Source organism: Pavona decussata, unplaced genomic scaffold, assembly GCF_977016875.1.
Source record: "Pavona decussata unplaced genomic scaffold, jaPavDecu1.1 SCAFFOLD_146, whole genome shotgun sequence".
Classification (NCBI taxonomy): domain Eukaryota; kingdom Metazoa; phylum Cnidaria; class Anthozoa; order Scleractinia; family Agariciidae; genus Pavona; species Pavona decussata.
The window spans coordinates 77,576-104,292 of NW_028145559.1; the positions used below are offsets into that span (position 1 = coordinate 77,576).

At 38.5% G+C, this 26,717-nt stretch overlaps 1 protein-coding gene and 1 pseudogene across 2 annotated transcripts in view; both read right to left on the minus strand.

Moving 5' to 3' along the window:
• Nucleotides 1-417: 417 nt before the first annotated feature.
• The window catches only part of LOC146466281 (allene oxide synthase-lipoxygenase protein-like), a 38,480-nt pseudogene continuing 12,180 nt past the window's right edge, over nt 418-26,717 (minus strand). Inside the window, exons 3-11 of the transcript XR_014868069.1 lie at nt 18,682-18,823; nt 17,857-17,963; nt 16,862-17,066; nt 9,710-9,816; nt 7,388-7,642; nt 4,800-4,906; nt 3,048-3,138; nt 2,275-2,495; nt 418-1,085 (exon numbers count right to left, since the gene is read on the minus strand). The product of XR_014868069.1 is annotated as an allene oxide synthase-lipoxygenase protein-like (transcript). The remainder of the gene's footprint in view (nt 1,086-2,274; nt 2,496-3,047; nt 3,139-4,799; nt 4,907-7,387; nt 7,643-9,709; nt 9,817-16,861; nt 17,067-17,856; nt 17,964-18,681; nt 18,824-26,717) is intronic.
• On the minus strand, nt 19,825-26,648 carry LOC146466282 (uncharacterized). The gene is made up of 3 exons (XM_085127543.1): nt 26,493-26,648; nt 21,927-22,033; nt 19,825-20,191 (listed from the first exon to the last, which is right to left on the minus strand). The coding sequence occupies exons 1-3, from the start codon at nt 26,646-26,648 to the stop codon at nt 19,825-19,827; spliced, it is 630 nt and encodes a 209-aa protein (XP_084983669.1).

The window sequence follows — 26,717 nt, forward strand, 5'->3', positions numbered from 1 at the left end:
TCTTTGTCAATATGGTCCAAACAAGCTACTACATTGGACACAAACCGTGTTAAAGTCACAGCTGAATGTTGTTGTAGAATCTGATCGATTGAGTTCCAACATTGAAGGGGATGCAGGAGAAACCGGACCAGTAGTCACGAAACGTCCAAGGATTTAGTTCAATTAAGGTTTTTTTTTCTTTCAGGAATTTCCAACAGTTAAAAACATGACATCGGTAAGCTTTAAGCTTTGCACGAAAAAGACTGAGGGAAATTCTTTCACACTACTTTCGCAGACTTAATTTTGCCAAAATGGTAGACCAAAACCCTTGAAAAACATTCTACTTTAGTAGAAACAGAGGCCGACGACATGTCACCTCTTGTCATAACATGATAGAGTTTACTTTGATGGAGCAACCACTGAATACCTCAAACAAAATCTGTCCTGCAAACACTGTTTAATTTTTGTTTAATCTTAGCTCGAATGACTGAAACGTCAACACACTGATCCTTACTTCATCCCGCGTTTCGGCTGCAAACTGAAAATTCACACTCAAGTCAAGTGTTACACTCTTATGCTGTAACTTAAACACGATAAAAACCTGACTACGAATCGATTCATGGCTGGCTTGTTTGTTTACTATTTTTTTTGCGCAGCAGACTTACAAAGTGCAAAAGGTAACTATAACGACCGTTATAACCTCAACTAACTAATCCCTACTGTTATTACAAGATCCACTCTTGTGGACAATGAAACTTGACACATGCCGGCTTATTAGCTATTACCATTGCAACTAAATTACGCTACTTTTTCTCGACAATCTTGGTTACGCCTCAAAACGTATGCGCTGATCTAAGCACTAAAATGATCAGCTAGGTCTGAATTCCACTGGGCAGCCATTTTGGAATAAGATAGGGATAGGTCAGGTCACCTCTCTCTTTCCGCTCTTCATTCTTTGCTTGCATACGAGGCTGAACATAATATGTGAGGTGACTATAGGAACTGTTCACGAGTCTCGCCGCCTTGAGATCCTCAAGATTCTTCCCGTATTCGAACAAAGAGTCGAATCGATACAATCCCAGTTTGTTGGTAAAACTCGCTTCGATCTGTAAAATTATAAAAGCCAAACCATTTGATTATAACTGACGGATTAACTGCAAAGAGCCGTGAAAATTACGGGTAATTAAAACTAAAACACGAAAATATTAATTGGTAAAGAAATTCTTAGTCTTAAATTCACCAAGAGTTGAAGAAGACCTAATATAATCAGAAAGGGAATTCCAGAGATTTTAAAGGGGCACTGTTACGGAGATTTTGAACCTAAAAACCTCTTTTCTAACATGAAATTGCTCTCACAGCATTGGGAAGAAAACATGAAATAACTTCTCCGAAATAATAATAATAATATAATCAACTTTTGGCAGTTTTTCCAAAATAGTCAGAAGGAACTTGAAAAAACTGGCCAATTTTTTCAAATTGCAATCCATTTCCATCCTAGCCATCCACAGTCAAACATAATTGATACTAGTTTCTGTGCACTAGTAAGGTTGTTGTTAACAAAACCGAACCATTATTTTACAATAACTGTCCAAATTCACGCGCGCTTATTGGCTCGTAGGTATTGTTTATAAGAGTACAGACAATAAAAATGACGTCAGATGTAAAACGCGCGCTTTCTCAACGAAAAAATAACCAATTTTGCTCGTACTTTTTGCATGTTATTGTAAAAAAAATCGACGGCAGTTTTCTGTGGTCTATACTTTTATAGACCATAAAATGACGCCATAAAATGTCCAAAACTTGACAGTGAAACCACTCGCCTGTGGCTCGTGGTTCCACTTGAGTTTTGAACATTTTTTGACGTCATTTTATGGTCTATTTAACAATTATTCCAAGAGCGCGCGTTGTGTATGAGATGATAGATAGACAACGAGGCGCGTAGCGTCGAGTTGGCTGTGATCATCTCATATCCAACGCGCGCTCGTGGAATAATTGTCAAGAGACTATGAGGTAAGAGCGCGAATCCCTGTGCCACATGATAAATATTTTCAATCTTTTTTTAGTTCGCGCCATGCTATTTTGGGAAATTATAATCCGCCATTGAGTTTAAAATTAAATGACGTCACTCTAACTGACCAATAAGATGTCGACATTAAAATAGCAACGCAAACAAAAATAGATTGAAAAAAATTTTCATAGGAAGAGGGGCATATATGGGGGATTCGCTCTCTTACCTCATAGTCTCTTGCGCAAAATGCTATCCAGTCTTCAGGTAAACAATGAAATCACACTTACAGCAGAAGTCTTCCCATTTGGCAGCCGCAAAAGAGAAAACTTGTCATCATGTACCACATTGGTATCATCGTAGAGCTTGGTTGGTAGGTTTGGCGTGTATTGAGCATAGTCTGTTAAAGGGTAGTTGACTGCAGCATGTTGAATGCTCACATGTGAGATGATGCGGGTTACAATATCACAGAGTTCGTCTTTTTTTGAATGCTCGCCGGCAATCCTTGAATCTATTAAAGTTAAGGGTGGTTCAATGTTTCAGTATTCTGTACTGAGAATAATTTTATTTGAACAGTTAATTAGACTGTGACGTGATATATCTTATTACTCCCCAAGTATCTTGTTTGTTTTTGTTGTTGTTTTTTTATATTTTGGTCTAACAGCCCCTGATTATTACAATTCGATGGCCCAACGAAGTAAAGTCATGTTACAATTTAATCAACAGTTCTGTAGTGACCTAAACCACTAAAGAAAAAAAATTGTAGACCAGCATTAAAAAAATATATATATAAATCAATCAATCGATCAATCAATCAATCAATCAATAGAAGAACCCGGAACATTTCAGGGAAAGAGTATATTCTTTTCGCTAATTCTGCATAATGATGCTCAGTCTATTTCAAGGCGGCAGTGCATTCAAAAAGCAAATGTGCATGCGTCATAAACCGGTAATTAAATTTAAGTGTTAGGAATTCCGTAGGACAACGTTGTAGTTAAGGAAACAAAAACAGAAAACAACAACAATTTGATCAATAAAAACACATGGGTGATTTTGTACTTACTCTTCCAATACCTCTGCCGTTAGTAGACAAGTTATCGAGGTACCTTTGAAGTTCGTGATCTTTTATTGCGTCTTCATCGTCGTGATAATACCTTAAATAATAGTTTACACAACACAGTGAAACAGTTCAATCGACGATTCTCTCCAGGAATTTTCGGAGACAATGAATGATTAGACTCAGAGCGAAGTTTATAATAAGTTTACAATAAAAAAAAAACGATAAAATGCCAGTAACATAGAAATAGGAATAAAAGCATCACATAATTTTGTAAAAACTTGATTAACCAGACTCCTGAGCGTGAAATATAAATGATAATTCAAAAGCACCGTGTCATGATTTTTATCCATGCATATTTACTAAACTTAAATTTACTTAGCTAGTACCTTGCTCATATATGACTTGTACACTCCAATGACATGAAATCAAGTGAATTTTGTTCAAAACAGGATGCGCCCCAAAACTCGTTTTGGCAAACTTCAAAAAGTTGGCAAACTCGTACCTTCACACGTCAAACTCGCGTCTAATCACAACACGTTAAATTTGCAACATGGTCGACGTAGTGCAGTGGCACTCGCGAAGAGTTGCCGCTTGTGTCTTGGTCCGATTGTATGTTAATCGCCGAAGAAGAAACAGAAAGCGCTGGAAAAATAGAAAGGTTTGAACGAAACCTTACATCAGTAGAAATCCCACCCTTGGAGCGTCAAATACGAGTTTACCGACACGAAAAAATTGGAGAAAAAGTTGGCGAGAATAGAGGCTAGTTCTATTTGTCGCCGACAGTTTGTCAACGTGTTTGCCGACTGTTTTTGTGCCGTTAACACACACCAATTTGAGTTTGCCAACACAAGTTTGCCAACTTTAGTTTGCCGTGTGAAGGACGCTTAAGACACGAGGAAAGAACTTAAAATAGTCCGCCCAACTTTTTCCAAGCTTTGGCCTGTTTACAAGGAGGGAGCCCTAGTGCTATCTGCCTTGTAAACAGGTCGCGTAAAAAAGGAAGAAATGTATTCATGAGTGCTAAGGCACCCTAGGACAACCTCTTGCTAGGATTACCCTTCCCCCTTGTAAACTAGCTCTCTGTTTCCATTCCGTAGCCAAAAACATTAATGATCCGTTTTCAAGAAAATTTGGAGATTATTTTTCGATTGCTAACAAAAGTGAGCAAAGGCAGGTAATGTTATATTTCTGTAGGTATATGTTTAATTTTACTACGTATTAATATGTTAATACCTTCCCCTCCTTATTATGTTTTCCTTTTACCTTTAAACCTTCATATTTAATGTACTAATTTCTCCAAACATCAAGAAACTGAATTTAGGAAGGCAGGAAGGAAGGAAGGAAGGAAATATATTTGTTCTGTCGCGTATTTACATGTTCTGTAAAATGTCTTGAAATGTCCTAATCTAGTGATCGAAATCTTCTTACTTTAATTATCTCAGCCCTCGGCAATTGATCAACAACAACAACAACAACAACAGCAAGACTTTATTACCACGTTTTAAAGTTATTCATACATTTAGTTTAAAAGATTTTGAAATGTAAAGGGCTTACCAGCCCCCTGAAATAACTAAGAAGCTAAAAATGACAGGGAGCTGGTTTAAATAATGTAAATTAAATATTTACAACGGAGGTAGAACAGTTAAACAAAAAACACTTTCTAGCAAAGCCAAACACACACACACAAACACCAATAACAATATTTAGAGCAAGACAACTTGTCTGTGTCTGTGGCCGATAATCGATCATACTTACAAGTCCACGTAGTCCTTCACTATCTGTTCAATGACTTCTAAGATTTCCTTGCCGTCATCCCGGTAAGGAAAGTATGGCAGAAGATCACTGTCATCAACTCCACGTTTCTGTTGAAGCAAAAACAAAGTTAAGAGATTACTGACATATATTCTATATCAATTTTTTCGCCTGCTTAAAGGGCCAGTGTCACCTGTTTTAGTATTACTGTGAATGGCCACAAAACATACTTCAATCGATGGAATCGTTCAAATAACGGTTCGTTCTTGTTAACAACAACCATTCTAGTGCACAGAAACTAGTTTAAGTTTAATATGTTTAACTGTAGATGGCTAGGATGGAAATGGATTACAACTTGAAAATTTTTCTTGGATTAATCTTGAAATATCTGCTTGTGTATTTTAGAGAAGTCGCGAAAAACTAATTATGGTCAGTTCTTCCTTGGAGAAATCCCTCAATATTTTCTTCCTGGTGTTTTAAGAGCAATTTCATGTTAGTAAAGAGGTATTTCGTCAAATGTCTGTGCAGTTTTGACCAAAGTACAGCAAAATCACCGTGACACTTCCACTTTAAGGGGAGCCATGTGGCGGACACGTTAAACAGCTCAGTTTCTCGTTCAATATCGTGGCCAAGAGAGAGCTATCGTTCCATTTTTTGGAGCCTGTTGCGGCCGCATCCTTTTTAACGAACTTATTTGTTTTCTAGGAACATTTTTGTGTCACGCTGGTATGTCGTTTTTAACTCGTGAATGCGCGCATGCGCAATGAACGAGTTATAGCGATAGCTGACTCTCGACTTGGTCGATCAGTCGATCAGTCGATCAGTCGATCAGTCGATCAGTCGGTTTTGTCGTTAACTTTCGGGCGTGCGCAGTGAATGAGTTTTAAATTCAATTAGTGGAAAAAACACGCGAACATTTGTTGTTCATGGCGCATCAGGAAATTCTTATTCAATATGTAGAGAATAATTTGACGATCATTTAGTGCAAGAATGGCGATTTTTCGTTCAATCTGAGCAAAGTTTCAAGTTTTTTCAGTTTTTCAGAAAGTCCAGGGTCGTAAACTCAATTAGTGAAAAAAAAAAAAACGTGAAAATTTGTTTCACGACGCGTCAGAATTCTCTCATTCATTCTGTAGAGAATAATTTGACAATCATTTTAGTGTAAGTATGGGGATTTTTCGTTGAATCTGAGCAAAGTTATAGGATTTTTTCGTTTTTTTCTACGAAGTGCGGTTTCTTTCAAGAATTAAAAATAATTTAATTTAAAAATAATTTAATTAAAAAATAATTTAATTTGTCAGTTTTCACGCGAAAGCGGAACGTGCCATGTCACGCATCATTGACGTCGTAAACAAAATTATGCAAATTTCTGGTGAAATGAACACTTTTAAGATCTTGTCAGCTTTCATAGAGGTTTCAAAGGGAAAAAATGTTTCATTTTCGAAATTTACAACTGGTAATTTATGGGAAAGCAAAAGGACGCGGTCGATAAATAATTCTTATTTAGCAAGAGCTTGTCATAGTTCATTATTTTTACTTGATGATTGCGTGGACTGAACTCCAAAGGAAAAATTTCATGCATTTATGTCGGGCATGAATCGTAATGCGATACTTTGTTGAACATATTTCCCTTTGTGAGATCGGCTTGCCCTACAGTAATTTTGTAATTTTAATTCCCAAAAAAACTTCACTTGCCCATCGGGCAAGTGATGGTTAGAATCCACTAGCCCGATCGCGAAATCCAGTAGCCGCGGACTATCACACGAATTTGCATGACGTAGCTGCACATGGCGTGCTCCTATAAACTTTGAATAAAAAGAACACGTGATATTTTTTAATCGGCGCATCAGAATAATCGGCTTATTCAATCTGTACAGAATAATTTGACAATCATTTTAATAGTACAAGAATGGTCATTTTTCGTTACATAATCGGGCAAAGATATAATTTCTTTTAGCTTTTGAGGAAGTTTCCGTAGCCGTCTAAATTGCAATTACTATGTGTCATCTGCATTCACGAGTTGGCTCACAGGAGCCTTTGATTATTATTATTATGTTAGCTTTTTCTGCATAACTTCGTCTATTGTTCCATAGTTCATTAGTATAAAAATTCGCGTCTTTGCTTTTTTATTTATTCTCGTTTTGTGCTTTGGAGAATACAGTTTTAGGTTTTTTGCGTTTTCTAAATCACTTTGTTTTTCCGCTTTTAGAGGTCATATAACGTTTGTAAGTATCACTTTAGCTCTTTCTGCTTATTTTGTTATTCCTATGTTTTTTGCTATTTTTTTGTTCGCCCTTTTTGCAGTTAGTAGTAACTTGTATTTTCTTTGTTTAATTTTCTAGCAACCGCATCGATTATCGCATCCGATTGATTTTTGCAACGTTTGCCGTATCGTTTTCTTTTTATAATTTACGGATATTTAGCATTAAAGAACAACAAAAATAGCGAGTTAGAGTAAGGCTTTCATGGCCCCTTCAGAGCCACATTAAGTTGAACTGAAATGGCACCAGATTTAAGCTAACCGTTATTTACCTCTGCTATCCCCAAGTCACAAAAACAGTAAATAATGGAAAGATGATGGAACAGCGCACCTTTAATTCGCTTCTAAAATCTGTGATGTCCCACGTGGATAATGGATATGCATCTTTAAGGAGTCGATATGTTCCTTCATGTCCAAATGCAAACAACTGATCCATCAATGCTCCGTTGTCAACAAGTTCTGGAGTTCCAATCGTGTTCGGGACCACTACCTCTCTGCAATGATACCTCAGTATTTGATGCAAAGGATGAAGGACCGACATGGTGAATTTTAATATCACACAGAATGAATCCATCAGGAAATGAACCTTGAAAAGGGGAAAAGCAAGGTTAATCATATGGTAAAAGAGAAGTTGAAGGTTACAAATTGAAATGTACGTTAAGAAAATATATCAGTTATTATTATTATTATTATTATTATTATTATTATTATTATTATTTTATTTTTTTTTATTATTATTATTATTATTATTTTTTCGTTCTTTTGGAATTTTTATTACTTAAACTAAGGGCATTTGTTGATGCAATCAATAAAATACCTACTAATCCTACTTCCAATCGTAGTTCATAGACCTCGAAATACAGTTTTGAAAACTGAAAACAAGAAATGCATCACCGCCATTCGGGGTACGTAGGCATAAAGAGGTTAAAAAGTCTAAGTAAGAATTCAAGGCATTAGAATTCAATGAATTGAACAATTACACTCTCCTATGCTTTTTGTCCAAGGTCTTTGTTGTGCGTCGAAAAGAAAGGTAAAAAGAATTAACTGAAAAACATACCTCTTACTAACCGAGTTCGAGGTTCGTACTGTAAGTTATGGAGCGATTTTTTTTCGCGCGTTTATAAATCAACGGGAATAAAACGAGGATCCGTAACTTACAGTACTGACCCAGAAAACGAGGTTAGTAAGATGTTTATCATAACTCTGAGTTTAATTGGGTATAAGACGTTCAAATTTAGCGGGTTGTACAGTGAAATACGGCAAGCAAAATTGACCAATCACACCGCGCGTACTAAGATAAGATACAAAAAGTTAAATTAAATTATTTTAAACATTAGATGTAAAATTCCTTTTAGTAAGAACTTTAGTAAGAAATTTTCTTTGACAAACAAAGCGAAGAACCCATCAAGCAACTGGTCAAACGTGGTTTTAGCCGCTATTCCCTACAAAGAGATGCAAATCGCGTGCGAGCCATCCCACGTCAAGCAACTGACTACAGTCACAAAAACAGAAAGCCACAAAAACAGACAGAACACCCTTTGTCATATCCTTCAATCCTGCTCTTCCCAAAATCTCATCTATTGTAAAGAAGCATATCAACATCCTCCAGTCCTCCGCCAACTGCAAACAAGTTTTCCCTCATTCGCCAGTTATCGCCTACAAACGCAACGCAAGTCTACGTGATCTCCTGGTGAGTGGTCCATTCCAAGCTACGTGAAAACGAGCCCTCCAATCAACAACCCGCAGGTATTCATAAATGCAACCACCCACGATGCCTAACTCGCTCATTTCTCCGAGAAGGTCATTAGAACTACACGTTTTTCGCCACTAACGAAACACGTAAAATTACTGACTACATATCTTGCCATTCCAAAAACCTCATCTATTTAATCCAATGTAAGAAGTGCCACTCGCAATACATTGGGGAGACAAAGCGCCAACTCAATGAACGTTTCGGGGAACACCGCAGATCTATTCTGAATCACCATCAACTAATCAACCCTACTCCTTTTGCGCTACATTTCAACCAACCTGGCCACTCAATCAACGACGTCCACCTATTCCCGCTTGAACTTATACGCAGCAAACGTGACTCAGTCTGGAAGGCTCGTGAAGCTCTTTTAATCAACAAAGCTAAAACATTGCACCCTCTTGGTATAAAATAGACGTGACGAAACACGCCAATGACATGTCTCACATTTGTAACTTAGTCCTAACCAACCAATCATTGTCATGTATTTTATATTTTAAATCTTCATATGTAACGATCCTTTCATGTTTCTTACTTTTCCTTTTCGTTCAGCCCTCGAGGAAGGTTTGTGTTGCAAACCAAAATATCCGGAAAAAATTGTTTTTTACAAACAAATATATTTCAGTTATTCTAGCCTTTGTTGTTTTTATTCTATCAAGCTCGTCACCTCTGTCGTTGGGATCAGTCTGCCGTTAGTACTTAGTCTTTAATGTCCCCACAACTGATTTATTTATGGTTGAACTCTACTTTGGGTGATGAAGATATCAAGAAGTCGATCCGAGATCGATAAATTGACTGTCTTGAACTTTAAAGCCTAAACGGCCGAACTCTAAATCGGATGGGGTGGGGGTGGGGAGTGGGGGTGGTGAAGTCTCGAATTGATTAGAGCAGAAGAAGGTATACCTTCGCAAGGTGCTCCACAATTTGTCCATATCCGAGATCAGTGACCTGAACATTCAGTTTGGCCAACATCCAGTTGCCACCATCGTCTGGAGTGTACACAGGCGAATCTGAGGAGAAATAAATTACAATTTTTAGCCGGTTTAAAATCTAAGCTGTGTTCACACTTGTCCCCAATTATAATTAAGTTATATATGGAGGGCGTTCACATCAACTAATTACAGTTCTAGGTTCGGTTGTTCGAAAGCCGATTAACGCTAATCCACGATTAAAAGTTAATCGAGTTTTTCATCTTGCCCGTTAAAAATGATTTAAAAGGCTTATTTCAAGCAAAAGGCTAAGAGATCTAAGGCAAAACTGACGCACAAAAATCTTTTGGGAAAATATTTATTAATTATTAATTAAACTCGCATCGAAGTTCACGTTAATCCGGGATTAGCTTAATCGGGCTTTGAACAACTTGGCCCTGGATTATAATCGGATTATGATTAGTTCAAACGAGCTCAAGGAGGTTGTTTGAAGTAATTACAGAGCGCCGGTGATTGACCAAAATGGCGGACATGTGGTAACACGCGTACAAAGAGACGAAACTGCTTATTGGCTTGTGGAGCGAAAAGGCGGTGCAAATCGATTTAAATATCAGGCATAATAAGAAACTCGTGTGGGCTCAAGTAAGCCAAGGAATGGCCAAAGGAGGGTACACAAGAAGTGCGCAATAGTGTCGTGTTAATTAAATTAACAACCTCAAGCAGAAATATCGCAAAATCACGACGGCAGCAAAATATCAGGCAACCTTCCGAGCCTTAATTCTAGCCTGAGAATGGCTTATAATGGTAGTAAAATCAAGGCCGCCAAGCCGAGATTGGGCACCATGATTTTTTTTAACTTCGATTGTGAGGTTATGCTGCCAGTTTTGTTACATGTGAACCGAATCATAATTGAACAAAATAAAATGGAGTATGATAGCTTCAAGCATACTGCAGTTGAATATAATTAAAGTTCAGTGTGAACACAGCTTTGGATTCCACGCTGAAAATAGCAGCTATTCCATTTAGACAGTTCAAAATGAAGAGCAGAAAAACGGATAAAGAAGTGTATCTTTTTTTAGCAACACTCTAATATATATATTTAGCCAAGTCTAAAAGCGGAGCTCCAATTTTTTTCATAGCATTTATAAAAATCTGCTTAATGTATGAACGTAATAACCTTACCAGTTCCTCATCAAATCTGCACTTATATTTTTAGTGCATATGCAGCAAACTGCCCAGACAATAACAATGCAATGCAGAGGGCAAATTTTTTTTGAATGCTGATTTGTTACAATGGAGGTTGGCTGAACACGCCAGTTCTACATTCCGTTGGTTTCTTAATTTTGTGTCCAAAAACAACGACTTCTCTAAAGTTCTTTGGAGTTCGACTGTTTAAGCCGGGTTGTTTGTACCACAAATACATGGAAATCAAGTGCTGCAGCTAGAAAGGGAATTCCTAAACGTTAGTTTTCGTGTTTCTTACAGGAATCAGCAAAAGCCGGATTATTTGTGTCAAAGCTAAAAACTTGGATAGGATTGACATTTGTTCAGTTTAGAAACTAAAATCAGTCATGGCGACCATGCAAGTGCTTTCAACTCGCTACTTCTTCTTACAATTAGCAATTATCCTGCGAAATCGCGCGGAACAAGTATCGCCTGATACTTAGCCGATGAGGCCGTAGGCCGAGTTGGCTAAAATGAGGCGATATTCCGCAAGATTGAGTAGGATAATTGTTTTATTATTCAACACATTGATGACAAAGCACAGATTTATAGCAGAAAAGCTGAACTTTATTTGTCAAAAAAAAAAAAGAAACTTGTAACATTTTCCCGCGCGCGGACCGGCATGAATGAAAGTGGCAGCTTTGTTCAAGTTTGAATGAAATCGAGAGCGTTTTGCATCAAGCTCAGTAAAAAATTGAGTATTCGTCTTGTGCGCCAATCGCTCCGGCAAGATTTTCTACAAATTTCTAGCACCAAAAGCTAAAGCCAAACAGTATTTTGAAGCTGCGAAGGATTTGTTGTGTCAGTTCGGCCGAGCTGAAAGACTGGAAATGCTTTTCAACGATTTCTCGGGTGAGTGTTTCTTTGTTTACTACGCAAGCAATTTCACGATTTTTCCTCAGTGTTTTGACAAACGCACCTAGTGCCTTGTTGCTTGCAAGAACTCTGGATCTTTTATGAAACTAAACGGTTTTTCAAACGGCTCTAGATCTGATGTTTCTGAGAACAATTACTTTGTACGAGTTCCGTCTATCTTTTTGTCTGCCAGATAACGAAAATTTCTCGAGGCTCTTCAGTGAGAGCTCGGATTTCCTCAGGTGGTTTTCCCCATCTCTTCAAGACGAGTCGAGATCTCTGTTTAACGGTTGCGAGAACCAATCTAAGGAAATACATGTACTGGAAGAAAGAATTTTCGTTTACAAATGATTTGTAAACGACCGTCGAATGATAATATTTTTTTGTGTAAGAGCAAGTTACCGGCCCGGGGGAAAATGAGTGGAAATTCAAAACTGTGTCAATTCTGCTCCTATAGTAATAATTCTAGTCTCGTCAACCAAATGGAAAATAAGGGAAAATAGTCTTTGGTGTATGGTAGAATTATTTCAGAGCTTTTAAACTTGTGTCTGTTTACAAACGCATGAGAGCCGTGTGGTGTGAATGAAAAAAACACGGCCACGAAACAATATTGTACAAAAATTAATTTCTAAACGAATATCGATGGTATCGAGAATTTAATAAACGATAAAAGCATCTGCGTAAAGCTTTAAACACATAACATAAATAAAATTATCGATTGATGCCTGGAAGAAAGCATTTTCGTTTACAAATGATCTGTAAACGGCCGTCGGAATCACGTAAACATGACATTTTCTGCGAGAGCAAGTTAGCTTCCGGGGAAAAATGTTTGGAAATCCAAAACTGTGTCAATTCTGGTCCTATAGTAATAATTCTAGTCTCTAAATAAACGTTAACAAATGGAGAATACGGGAAAATAGTCTTTGGTGTTTGGTAGAATTATTTCAGAGCTTTTAAACTTATGTGTGTTTACAAACACATGAATGCCGAAAGGTGCGAATGAAAAAAACACGGCCACGAAACAAAATGTTCAAAAATTAATTTCTACACGAATATCGATGGTATCGAGAATTTAATAAACGATTAAAATATCTGTGTAAAGCTTGAAACACGTAACATAAAGGGAAGTTATCGATTTTTTTCCGGGAAGAAACCTTTTTGGTTTACAAATGATCTGTTGAAACGGCCGTCGTAATCACGTAGACATGGTATTTTTTGCGACGGCAAGTAAGCTCCCGGCGAAAAATTATTGGATATTAAAAACTGTGTCAATTCTGCTCTTAATTAGTAATTATTCTAGTCTCTAAGTTTAAGAAAAAGAGAATACCGAAACGTACTCTTTGGTGTTTGGTAGAATAATTTCAGAGCTTTGAAACTTGTGTTTGTTTACAAACACATTTATAAGGTTAAGGGCCGTGCGCTGCAAACGAAAAAACACACGGCCACGAAAAAAAATTTTTTTAAAATTAACTTCTCGAATATTGCTGGTATCGAAAGCGATTAAAGTGTCCATGTAATGCTATTTTAGAGTTCGAAAAGTTACCATAACTGATCACGAACGGGTGATATAGGCAAATGTGAGGCTTCTTTAAACTTAAGCTTACTTTTCTTTTCCGGTCGGCCTGCTCTAACTTGCTATCCGTCGCTCTCTTCCACGTTCAACTATGCTTGATCATCTCCGCTTTTTTTTTTTCTTTTTCTCTCTCTTTCTCTTCTTTCCACGTTTGTCAACATATCCAACAAATACGTATAAATTGTCTTTGTGTTTTTTGTTCTTTAGCATTTCTGTTGTAAACGCATCTTGCCAAACTATCTCGCCATGCAACTTCCCGCCAAACAAACACGGGCTCATTAGCATTGTGGGATTGCGTACGGACGGTCGGATGGACAGAAATGACGTCATATCCAAACCAAAATTCTCTTAGCTATGGGGCTCTGCTGCGCGCGCCTGCGGCGCGCGCGAGAGCTCCGCTATTAACTTTTGTACTATTGTTGTTTTCTTTCTGTCTCTTTCTGTTAGGTCGTTCTGTAGTATTTTTTTCTTCTTGTGAAAAGATTTTAGTTTGCCATCGCACAAGGAGAGTTTCACAAACAAAATAGCAGTAAGCGCGTATACAATACCAGTTGTTAGAGTTCATCAGATGTTTAGAAAAAATTTCTACGATTGATGATTGCTTATTATACAATGAACTGTGTAAAACTCGCGTTTTGATTGGTCTAGAGGAGTGTGTGATTAGAGTATAGACGCACGATTGACGTCATCGAGTGGTGTGACCGGCGCACGTGATCAGAGTCTAGAGTCCAGCCAGTGCGACTGGTCAACAAAGTTTTGCAAACTGTTTTTGCGAGTAGCGGACAAAAACAGGCAAATTTTCGCAGGAAAGGAAAACTGCCCAATAAAAAATTGGACGAAGACCGTTGAGGGTGACCTCAAACAGGATAGGAAAGCTAGAACTTTGATGTGACGTGAAAACGAAGCAAATATTTGTCGAAATATGTCGCCGATAAAAATCCGGTAATGGCGAGTAATCGATTACAAATCGCAGTGAAGCGACTTACATGCTGTAATATTTTGGGGTCAGGATTTCCTTCTGGAATAAAGGTTAGTTTTGAAAAAATTGTTAGTGAAAATCTTTCCGATTATACTCTAATTTAGAAGATCACAATTGCTTGTGTGTAGTAGTCTAAAACTGAGTTTGCTGGAAAAGTTTTGACTCAGCTCAGGCAACGCGATGCTCGCTCACGAAATGTGTTAAAACGTCTTGGTTATTGCATAAAACAAATAGATTCCATTTTGCCGTGAGTCTGTACTCTGATAACGCACAGAGGACGTCAAAACGTGGTGAGAACATCAGTCACGCTACTCGCCTGCGGCTCGTAGCGTACTTCTTTGTTCTCACCACGTTTTGACGTCATCTGCGCGTTATCAGAGTACAGACGCACGGCAAAATAGAATGTATTTGTTAAATAACATTCGGTAAGAGAGGTCAGTATGTTGTCATCATGAAAGCTTGTCCCTTATTAAACAATTAGACGGCGAGCTCGAGGTTTCTATCGGCTGATAGTTGGCGAGGGGCGAAGCCCCGAGCCAACTATCAAAGGCGATAGAAACCGAGAGCGAGCAAGCAAAAAATCTTTTTATTTCATAAATTTTGATACGTTTGTGCAATGATGCATGCTAAATCGCGCGCGCTCTGACAAACTGGCGCATTTGCAAAGTTCATTCATCAAAGTTCATTCATCAACAAAGCTACACAGTGATCTCGCCATACATTGCGCAGTCTCAGAAACTTGCAAACCGTAGAAGAAAAAATGATGTTAAGCTCAAACTAAGTTTAATTTCAAAGTCCTTGTCATTTTCAAATTCTGGAAACGAGTTGACAAACATTTTGCCGTCTGCTTCGTCGTTGTTGTCGTTTACGCCGCCTTGGTGGCCGGCTTTTTGTCAACAAAACCGCCCCCGGAAAGTCTCTTCGCAGCTCAAAATATCGTCTACCCTGGGGTGTTTGGCGGATCGAGGATAAACATCTTTGGAGTGAGACTGCGTTGGTTTTCTCTTCCTCTCCTCCCGAAATACAGGTATGTGTAAAACCACGCGGTTTGCTGTAATTGTTTAGGATCTTTTGTATCTGCATTTCCTAGTTGACCACTTTCAAAAAGCTTTGCAATAGCTCGCTTGTGATGGGAGTTTTATGAACAACTGGACAAACTTTTCCCTCTTTCATCAGATTTTTACACACTGCATTTAGCGTATCATTTGCCTTCTTAAATTCCTAATCACCGACGATAGACCCCGGCTTGTTAATAGGTGCTTGCTTCAAATAATAATCTATCAATGGCCGCTCGGATGGCTTTTAGTGAAGAAACTTTAAACGGTTCGCCATTTGTTTGTCTCACTGACACATAAAACCTCTGCAAACACGTATTTAATTCGACTTTGGTTTGTTATTCAATAGGTGTTGTAATTTCTTTTTGGGTTGAAAACCAATTTAAAACAAAACAAGAACCGCAATGTTACTTTTCTTTGACAACTTTGTTTTGTTTACTTACGAACTTAGGTAAACGCAATTTGCTGTTGGTTTTAAATAAACACTGAAGTAAAGCATTTTATTTCGGAAATTGTTCTGCACTTACCTTAAAAAATCTTTATTCCATACTTTGTAGCTTTCTTTGTTTTTTTCTGGCATGGCTTTTTGCAAAACATTTTGTACGTTTTCTTCACAAACTTTACGAAAACACGAAGGGGAAGCCATTTTTCAACAGCTCCAGGTGCAGTCTATTTAACAATTAGATTATGAGCTCGAGATTTCTATCGCGTGATAGCTGATGAGGGCGCAGCCCGAATCAGCTATCATGCATAGAAATCGAGAGCGAATAATCTAATTGTTTTAGTATAAATATACTAGTCGTTTAAAACTAAACAAGTAAACTAATTATATCCTCATCGCAGACACTTCGAAAACGCGACGAAGCGGCCGCCATTTTGTTGAAAACCGCTACTCACTATCTATCACAGAATAGATAGCGAGTAGCGTAGCCAATCAGAGAGCGGCATTCGTGATAGAACAGTAGTAGATTTATACTAACGATCGATAGACGGCACCTGTGTAGCCAATCAGATTGCGCGTTTACGTGATAGACGGTCACTGAGGTATGCTAAAGTTGAATAACTTTTGCAGTAGAAGAGAACAACAGTTTCATCTTTGATTTGCTTATATTTGCAGGAAGGGCAAAATCTTTGATCTCGGGAAATTTTGTTTTATCTGCCAAGTAGGGTGATTAATTTATGATTTCCTAGCCGAAGTTTCACTAATGGTCTCCACTCATTTCTTTCCTTGTAAGATCCAAGTAATCAGTTAAAAAGGTTATATTCTGTAACAAATGGTTTAATGTAACGACTCTTTAATTTGTGTTGTTATCCACTTATACTCTAATGCACCACAGTCAATTAAGGATCTGCAACCACAAGCGTTGGTCAGTTACCAGTATAAAATGCCTATTTGTCCCCAATTGGTATAAACTGAGTGAATTCTTAAGGATACTGAACCTGGTTTGAAGTCCATTTGAATCGCCACAGGCACAAGATGGTTGCCTTGTGTTTTGTTATCTGGCGCAGACGCAAACAGAGCAATGGGAGACAGTGTGGCCCACATAGTCCGGTTAGGATCATTATCGGTATAGTCCTTCGGTTCCTTGGGCAGATCGTCACACAACTCATAACGAAGAGCATAAATGCGGCCCTGATTAATGACCTAAAAATCAACCAACATATGGGCACCAATAAAACCTTACTCTGGTAAAAAAAATATAATATATATATATGATTAAGGACAGTGCCTTCTTCAATTGCAACTGCGCATACGCTCTGCGCATCTCGGGATGGTCCGACCCGGAAAGTCGGGTTTCTTTACGGCGGTGCCTACGGAAAAAAAGATAGTTTTACGCAGTTTATAACTACGCGGGAAAAGCAGATATTGGCAAAGGTTATTAGACTCCGAAAAGAAAATTAGGGTTAACTACGCATTTTTTCAGAAATAATTAAGCTTTAATTTGGGAAAAAAATGTCATACATTGTTTTGTGGAGCATGAAGGTCTTAGGTTCGACTCCTGGTAGGAGCACTCGAATTTCCTTTTTCCGAGTGTGCCTGTGTCGCTTACTGAAAAATACATCATTCTCATTGTTCTTTTTAGAATCATTTTCGCTTAATCATTTTTAAAAACTGAGTGGTTACCCACCCACCCCCCATTATTCTTATTAGCCTTTGCTTACATCTGCTTTTCCCACATAGTGATAAACCGCGAAAAAAATACTGCTGTACTAGTAGGCACCGTCCTCAAATGTTTAAAATCCCAACGTCTCGTGCAAACACCTTTTTCTGAGAACTTAATTACTTCTTTAACGTAAAACGTATTTCCATCGAGTTGCAAACTATTTCATGTCAGCGTTTATTATCAGATGTACATACAGACGCACACAAGACAGCAGGCAAGGACTCCTTATAACCTTTTGATACAAAATGAACTGAAAGAAAGACAAGGTACCTCTTCCAATGTGTCTTGTCTTCCCAAAGTCTTTTGTACAGCGGCTTCCCAGGGAAACGTGGGATTCAGTTTTTCCTTCAGTTTGGTCCAGTCCAATCCAATGTTTCCTGGAAGAAAAGTAGCAAAATCATGAATGGGAAAAAAACTCGCGCTGGGTGGCGGCAAAAAAACGCGTAAACTTAACACTTTATTTCCTCGTTCCTGCACTCAGTGGCTCACCCAGACTTTAACCTTCGGAATTTGTAAGACAAATCACAATCTCGTACCCAGAGTCCTCGGGCTCTTTGGCCAGCGGTTGGCCGCCAGGAGAGACTCTGGAGACTTCGAAAATATAATTCCAGTTCCCAGTCTCTCCTGGCGACCAGTCGCGGGCCAAAGAGCCTGAGGACTCTGGGTAAAGATTCCACAAATCCTTTAGGCGCTGTTTAGTTGTTTTGTAAAGTGATAACCTGGGCCGGTTTGTTCGAAAGCCGATTAACGCTAATCTAGGATTAAAAGTTAATCAAGGTTTTCATTAGAAGTGGTTTTAAAGCCTAATTTCAAGCTAAAGGTAAAGGAAAGTCTAAGTCAAAACTGAGTGACAAAAATGTTTTGGAAGACTCTTCACCAATTAGTGATTAAAATTGAATCAAAATTCACATTCATCCAGGCTTAATCGGGCTTTAAACAACTGGGCCCTGGGTATCAGGCCTTCCTAAGGGGAGGAGAGGTAGAGAGAGTCTGATACTCAGGCTAGTGAAGTAGCCGCTATGCTACATTTGTACACTTTTTTTATGACAAAACAATAAACTGAAATGAAGTGAATGTATTTGAAGGATCGCCCACCTTTACTTCCATGAAAAGTCACTCGTTGCAGGGACATAGGGTTGACTCCTGCCAGACGCTGTTGAGTGAAGAACTTGTCACTAATCCATTCACTCTTGTCTTCAATGAAAGCCTCGTTTTGGGATGGCCGCTTAGTGTGTTCCTACAAGGAACCTTAAAGGTGAGCTTTGCATATAGATTTTTTATTAAAGAAACTCGATAGGAATCTAAGAATTCCTATTGAGTGATTAGTGAAAAACTAGAACAGAGGACTATTAGTCATTAGTTTTATCCGGGAAAGTTGTTTTACATGCCTCTGCGTAATGCATCGGTTATTTTTTTTTTAAATAAATATTTACCTTTTGTTCTGCACATTCGGTTGTTTCTCAAAAAAAGAAACAAGCGCCCTCCCTTGAGGCACCAGAAGTAAACAAGAACCTCGAGAGCTAAATCGAATCATTAGGGTACTCGGAAAAAGAAAATCCGAGTGTTCGCCATCAGGAGTCGAACCTAAGACCTTCCCATTACTAGTTCGGATCCTGGGGGGGGGGGGGGGGGGTACTCCCTTTTATGGGCTATAAAGGTATGTGCGGCCCAAAAGGATATGGTTCTTCAGCCGCTTTGGTCATAAATAGGGTACGATTTTAGCCATTTTGCCGCCATTTTGGTAATAAGTAGGGTATCGAGTTTTACCCTCTAGTCTTGAATGGAGTTTTTTTTTAGAAGAAGGTACTTCTTCATCATGACCATTAAACTAAGTTCATGGAACAAACATCCTGCAAACTGTTGGGGTTTGAATGTCGATGACTGGTATTTGTTAAAAAAAAAAGGTCGTGTTATGTTCTTAGCCCAGTGAATAAATAATAGCGAAATTTTTCCTTCGGTGACAAAGGATACTATCGAGAGTCGAACCTAAGACCTTCCTTCGTAGTAGTAGTAGTAGTAGTAGTAGTAGTAGTAGTAGTAGTAGTAGTAGTAGTAGTAGTAGTAGTAGTAGTAGTAGTAGTAGTAGTAGTAGTAGTAGTAGTAGTAGTAGTAGTAGTAGTAGGAGTGGCAGTGGCAGTGGCAGTGGCAGTGGCAGTGGCAGTGGCAGCGGCAGCGGTAGTAGTAGTAGAATAATGATCATTCCAGAAAGGCTATTAATAGGATAAAATTGATAAAAGTTTATAAGATTCTGCCTACCCCCCCTCCAAGTATCGCAATCGTCTCAACATACTCTGACAAAGTCTCGTAGTAATGGTAGCTGAATTCCTTGGGAAAGAACTTCTTATCTAAGTGGTACACTAAATCGCTGCTTTTGCTGAGAACTACTGTTTTAATGTATCCCTCAATGTAAAATCTTGTGAACGGATCAACGAAAGAACCAGCTGTTAGCTTCCATGGCGGCATATCCAATAAAGCGAATCCAGAGCGATCTTTTTTCACCTTCCATATCTTCTCCAGTCCCTCAAGTTCCCAAGATCTCTCTTTTTTGCAGAGGAATTTGTCGTTCTGGGGAAGGGACACTTTGTAGCAATCTTTAAATAATGGCCTTGAAAACAAACAGAACTTCATCCTTAATTTCATCAGTACATTTCCCTCAAGCCTGGGGCTCGCGGTTCCATTTGAAGTTTAAAGATTTTATGACGTCATTTTCTGGTCTATAAGAGTATAGACCATAGAAAACTGCCGTCCGTTTGTTTTTTACAATAATTGTTCTAGTATATACCACACAAACTGAATAACTAGTGGACCAAAAAATTATTTTATTTCTGACAATATACCGACAAATGGTATGCAATTTTAAAATCTCGCGCGCCACGCGGTAGGCGACTTCTTATTGTAGAAAGTTCCGTCTTGCTTTCTCGCAGAGAAATAAAACTTTTGGAGACCATTGTTTAGTTCCTACAGTGTCATTTCTTCGATTTTTCTGTGAAATTCGCCTTGTTGTTGAAACCGTGCTGAAAAATATTAGACGTTTCATTGTTTTCATTGTAATTGTAGTGCTCGGCAGTTTTAGTAAACAAGGGATTGTATTTTTATTTTTCGCCTTAGAATATGAGGTTGAAAAGATTAAACAACTTACCATTTAATGCCGTCAAACCAAAGTTTGCTGCCATTTATGTATTTTTTTTAACAGCCGCCTCGTTTATCGAAATAGTTTCCTCTTAAGTAACCGTGGCGAAACGGGAAGCCATCTTGTTTCTCTTCGGGTGCTCGGAGATGAATAGTACTTGGCTAATCACCTCCGAGCTAGCCAATCAGCGCGCGCGAAAAGCACTATTCACTTGTGCGGTATATACTAACACGGAAAAGTACGAGAGGAATAGACCTTATCACGGTTTTCGACGCCATTTCGACGAGTAGGCAAACACGCTTGGAATAACAGTGTTTGTCTGGAAATCCGATGTCAAATAATTTTCATAAAACATCGCTTCTGAAAAATTGATGAATTGGAAACTTTTGGCACTAGGAAAAGGATTTTAAGAAAAAAATTGTAGGGATGTAGCTGTGCCACAAAGCGTCCGTTCGTGTTTTGAACTTTCCATACATCTGTCTGTATAACGAGCCAGCCGTGAACTGCTACTAAAATAGTTCGCGGGAAAAAATACAAGGAAATGTATGGAAAGTTCAAAACACGACTGGACGCTTTCTTGGACAGCTACATCCCTCCAATTTTTTTCCTAAAATTCTTTTCCTAGTGCCAAAAGTTTACAATTCATGAATGTTTCAGAAGCGATGTTTTATGAAAATTATTTGACACCGGATATCCATACAAACACTGTTATTTCAAGCTTGTTTGCCTACTCGTCAAAATGGCGTCGAAAACCGTGATAAGGCCTATTGGCTTTATTTTTCCGTTGAGCAAGCGCTCGCGTTACATCTCTGACGTCACTTTTATTGTAAGCAATAGCTACCAGCCAACGAATCAGCGCGCCGGAAGTTTGACAGTTACTGTAAAAAAAATTTCAGTTGTTCTTGTGCTATTAAGTAGCCTCCCTGCGAGCAGAGCCTCCTTTTGTTTTTTTCAAAATCGAGCAAGCAAAAGAAAGGCTCTGCTAGCAGGGTGTAAAGTAGCCTGCATGGGACAGGCACAGGTTTCATGACGTTTGCGCAAGGTTAAAAAAGTTATTCAGGTTCAAAGTCGCGCGGGCGAATCCAATATCCGCCCTTCCCCACCGGTCTAGATGGAGTCAGCAGTCAGATCATCGTTGTATGAAAAACTGATGTAAAGGTCACTAATAAGGGAGAAATTAATAATAATATAGATAAAGAAATAAACTTACCCAAAAAACAAAATCGGTAAAATGATTGCGATAAAGACGGTTATCACTGCAAACAGAATCTTGTAGTCCACAACTAATGCCGAAATCTGCGGCTGACTTGCTGTAACCTTCGCAATATCAGGGAATTAAGATTCTCCGCTGTATGCACAGTCGTGTACTTGTCGTTCAGATAACTTGTGCGGTATCCTAAAATACAATAAGATTTTTCTTTTGTTTTTCCTGCTCTCCTATCTTAATTATTATTCTTTGTTAATTTAACTATTCACTTGTACTTGTTTGTTTCTCTTTTTCTTTCTTGTGTGTTAAAACCCAGATAAGGTATAAATCCGATTTACGTGGGATGCCTGTGGCAGACCGCGTTGGGGTTTCGGTCGAATTCCTTTCTCCTTTGTTCGTATTCTTCATTGTAGTGACGAATTTCAATTTGTTTAATTAATTTGTTCATTAAACCTGGATTAAACCCTCTTCTCCCTTATTGCTCTAATTGCCTTCAGCAAACACGGCCCAATCAGAATCCAGAAGGGCTTTTGTCCTACGCGTACAAGATCCAAGTTCAGTCAAAATGGCGGCCCTGTTTTTCACGCGTAAATTTTGAAGATATTCCGTTTTCAGAAAGAAAACAAAGCTTTTTAGAGCGGTGAAACGGAAAAAGAACTTCTAAGAATTACTCAACAGTTTAAACAGTGGCGAAGAAATCACGCTTTGAGGACAGCGAAGAAAATGTGTCATCGCAAATCGATCATAAGTTATCATTGGCGCTTTGGACTTTGTCCGCGTGTGCATAATTGTGCCGTTCCTGTTAAAATGCTTAATCCCGGAAATAATTACCCTGCTAAGTTTACGTTCTTCCATGGGATGGAAAGAGGCTAGACCCAGGAAACAAGCTAAGGTGCAATTGCTTGCTAGCTGCTCTGCTGTATATTTACCTGACAAGTTTACAGAAAAGATTCGAGGAATAAGAGAAACAGGGAATGACCTGTCGTGTATAATGAATAACGCGGCAGACAATCCAGTCAAACTGGGCGAAACCGGAAAATTGTTTCAAAAGAAGTGTTTGTTCTAGATATTACTTTCTAAAGATAATTGAAAATCTGTCTAGTTTACACTGAACATCTCAGATTTCTTGCTACACATTTGACAAGTATCTCACTGATTTAACGTTCTTTTAAGTAGTATATCTTCAGCAAAGATAAGCCTTGTTAGTGGATCCCCTTGGATCCCCTTGGATCCCCTTAATTAATATTCCTAAGCGTCGAGTCCATGACGTCATCTATTGTTATAACCTAGGGAAAAAATGCGTTCCTCCATACTAATGAAGTGTCGAGGTTTACTAATGAGCGTCACTCTTGCACAAAGGAAACAATAGACATGCCCAGGCTTGCCCGCTCTATTCCCACCCTGATTGGATCTTAAGATTTGTATGGCCAGTTTGAATAAAAGCGCGCTTTCTCTTGGTAGCGTCACTCTTGCAATCGCTTTGCTGGGAAAACTTTTTTTCGATTTTTAAAACGTTAGTACCGTTGAAAATGGCTTTTTTCACAAACGTTGTTGATCTTCAAGCTGCCTTGAGCGCTTGTTTAACTGTCCGCGACTGGGAGGTGTTGTTTGAAGCCCCGTTTGCTGGGAAAATTTATCTCCGATATTTCAGGTTATTCGTGACGATTATCGATCATTACCGTCAAAAAACAAAACACACACACACATATATACACAAAGTGGCGCTGAAAACTCTATATTTCAAGTTTGTTTGACTATTACAAGACCGTTTTCTCCTACCTATCTCGAGGAAATAAAAAACTATTAAAGTCACGCACCGTTAGTCAGTTAATTGTGCGGATCCACGAGTCTTAAGTTGCATACAAATTAGTTCAGTTCTGCTGGAAAAACCCAAGGGAGTATCTTGACGCATTAGTATATAATCAATTTTATATAACTTAACAAGGATCAATTAAAACACGCGACTTATAATTGCTAGCAATAGAACCAGACAAGAGATACCGTTTAAAAAACTTTATTAAAAAACAATGAGGAAAAAGAGTCAAATACTCAGCGATTTGAAAGGAAAAGGAATGAAAATGAATCATTTGACTGACTATTACAAATCCGTTTTTTCCGTTTTATTTCGAGGAATAATAAATATTCCTTCCGTGTCTACACAATTTTCCTATGGCCTCTAAGCCAAGAGTTCGACTTTCTTTGTTTCTTGCGGTTTGCCTTGTTCTTTGAAGTCGGTCTTTTAGTTTTTGCTTTAAAAGAGGCCTCATTTCTCCGCTGTTTTGACAGTTCGTACACCGTTTCTTGTGTCTGTGCTGGATTGTGAAAGTGATTTTTTCCGGAATTATCCGCTTCACTTTCGTAAACGACGACTTTAACTTTAGGTTGCAGTTTCGCCTCTTGTAAATACTGTCTTCGCTGTATGTGCCCTAACTGATGAACATCCGCGAGATGGTTAGCTAATCTGACAAGGTATTTAGCCCCGCACGATGGAATCGGACAGTTTCTGCAAACTCTCTTGTAAACCATGTTGACAGTTTGGTGACTGAACACAAATGACATCTTTTTCGCAAATAGTCAGGTTATATAGAGTGTCAGAAGGGCCAAACACAGACCAGAAAGGCCATAACCAGGCCAAACACAGGCCTGAAAGGCCATAACCAGGCCTGAAAGGCCAAAACAACGCCAAAAGGGACAAAAGGAGACAAACGGGCCATTTGCAGTTATATGTTTTTATTATTATTATTATTATTATTATTATTAGTAGTAGTAGTAGTAGTAGTAGTAGTAGTAGTAGTAGTAGTAGTAGTAGTAGTAGTAGCAGTAGTAGTATTTTTTTCAGACACACGCGTGGGTGTCGCGCGTCGCTAGTCACGCAACAGCTCTCAACTTTGGAATCATCATCTTTATTTAAAAGTGTCATCACAAATAACAGTGTTTAATTAAAAAGTTTTGATCTTGCTTTAGTAATTTGTATTTCAAATTTTAGTTTTTTTTTAAATTTTTGTACAAGTTTACCGATTATTGTTATTATTTTCAAGTCATCAATCAACACACTTAAAGTTTGCTTGTTTACAGTTTTATTGAAATGCAACAATACAAAGATCCAGGAAATAAAAAAAAATCCATAACAGTCATAGTAGGTTTAGTCTTGATCTTGTGGAATGGGCTACTTTTCGTACAATCGATTGAGTAAGAATTTCCGCTTATCGATAGCAAGTTCCGTCGATTCCAACCAATCAAATCCTTCTGTGTCTTTAAGCTCTTTTTGAGTTTCCATCACTTTTTTGAAGGTGGGATCTTTTTTCATTGCACGCATCCATTGTAGATTCTCTAAGAGCACTTTTCTCAGCTCTTTTCTGTAAACAGGAACGAGAGCGTTTACGGCTTTACTACGAGCCACATCTTCTGAATCGCCGTTTTCTTGGTATTGATTGATCAAAGCGTTAAACTGGGTCTTGTGGCGGTTCTCGGCTTCATCAAGAATGCGTGACCACGGCTCTAAGTTTTCTGTTTCTTCTTCTTGGGAAGACTCCGTTCCTTGACTAGAAACTTCGCTTTCTTGGGAGAAATCGCTTTCTTCATTGTCTTCATCATTTCCAGCACCTTGTTGCAGGTATAAGGTATAGTTTGTGCTCGTCATCTTTGGTTTGAGCCGCACGCCTTCTGACAGGAAACTAAACTTCAGGAAGTAACGCGTCTCTTTTATAGAAAATTGATGAAGGCGGGCTTACTAAGCGTTCTCCTTCATAAATAAAAGAAGACCAGAAAGGCCATAACCAGGCCAAACACAGGCCTGAAAGGTCATAACCAGGCCTGAAAGGCAAAAACCACGCCAAAAGGGACAAAAAGAGACAAACGGGCCATTTCTAGTCATGTGTCTCTATTTTCTCAGACACACGCGTGGATGTCGCGCGTCGCTAAGTTTTAATTGTCTTATAAGCTCTCTGTGATAATTCCCTTGTTCCGTTCATGGTTTTGAAACAGGTCGCTAATAGTTTCCGATATTCTATTTCAATATCACCATTCTACACTTTTTCGAGGGTGTTTGGGGTTCCAACAGTAAACTTGCTAGCCATGTTGTTAAGGAACTGACGGTCTGAGAATCGAAGTCGATGAAGATTTCGCATAAAATAGATTGCGTGTAGCCGGTTCGGGTATTGTTATCGACACTGACTCTGGGACTACCCAATCAGAGTAGGTGTTGGATATGACTTATTGTTTCTCAAACAAAAGACACACGAGATAATTCACATGCAAATTTTAGAGCTCGAGTCAAAGATTTGTTAAACATAATTAGTGACTAACGCGGTGTAAAGATGAATAAAACTTCATTTCACTCAAAAACTTTAACAATCTTTCAAAGGATCTCAAGACAGCTCTATTTCTACAAAGACGGTAATGCAATATTTTTAATTCGAACAAACAGGAAGATCTTGGTTCCTTATGTTGTTAAGTTTGTCTCCCCTTCAGTTGGGAGCTGCGAAAGAAAAGAACTGCAACTTAGCTGAGAATCAACGTTTTTAAGAAAGCAACAGATCGCAAAATTCCATTTGAAAGATCAGAACTGACCTCGATTTCCTGTAGAGTCAAGTCAGTGAGCCTAGTATAAACCATCGGAATCCATTCTTCGGGAAGTAAAACAGATTCAGTTAACATCTCCCAATCTTGGACAGACACACAGGCGTTCAAAGCAGCTTGAAAATCATCAACGTTCAAGAAAGCCATGTTCACAGTTATGATAGCGATAATCGTAACGAATAACCTGAAATCTCGGAGATAAATTTTCCCAGCAAA

Excerpts from the sequence above, each read along its gene's own strand:
- LOC146466282 (XM_085127543.1), bottom strand. The coding sequence starts at position 26,648 with ATGGCTTTCTTGAACGTTGATGATTTTCAAGCTGCTTTGAACGCCTGT. Across the intron at positions 22,034-26,492 it reads TGACTCTACAGGAAATCGAG|GTTACAGCAAGTCAGCCGCA; the intron begins GTCAGTTCTGAT and ends GATATTGCGAAG. Across the intron at positions 20,192-21,926 it reads TTACCGATTTTGTTTTTTGG|GCCATTATTTAAAGATTGCT; the intron begins GTAAGTTTATTT and ends TTTGTTTTCAAG.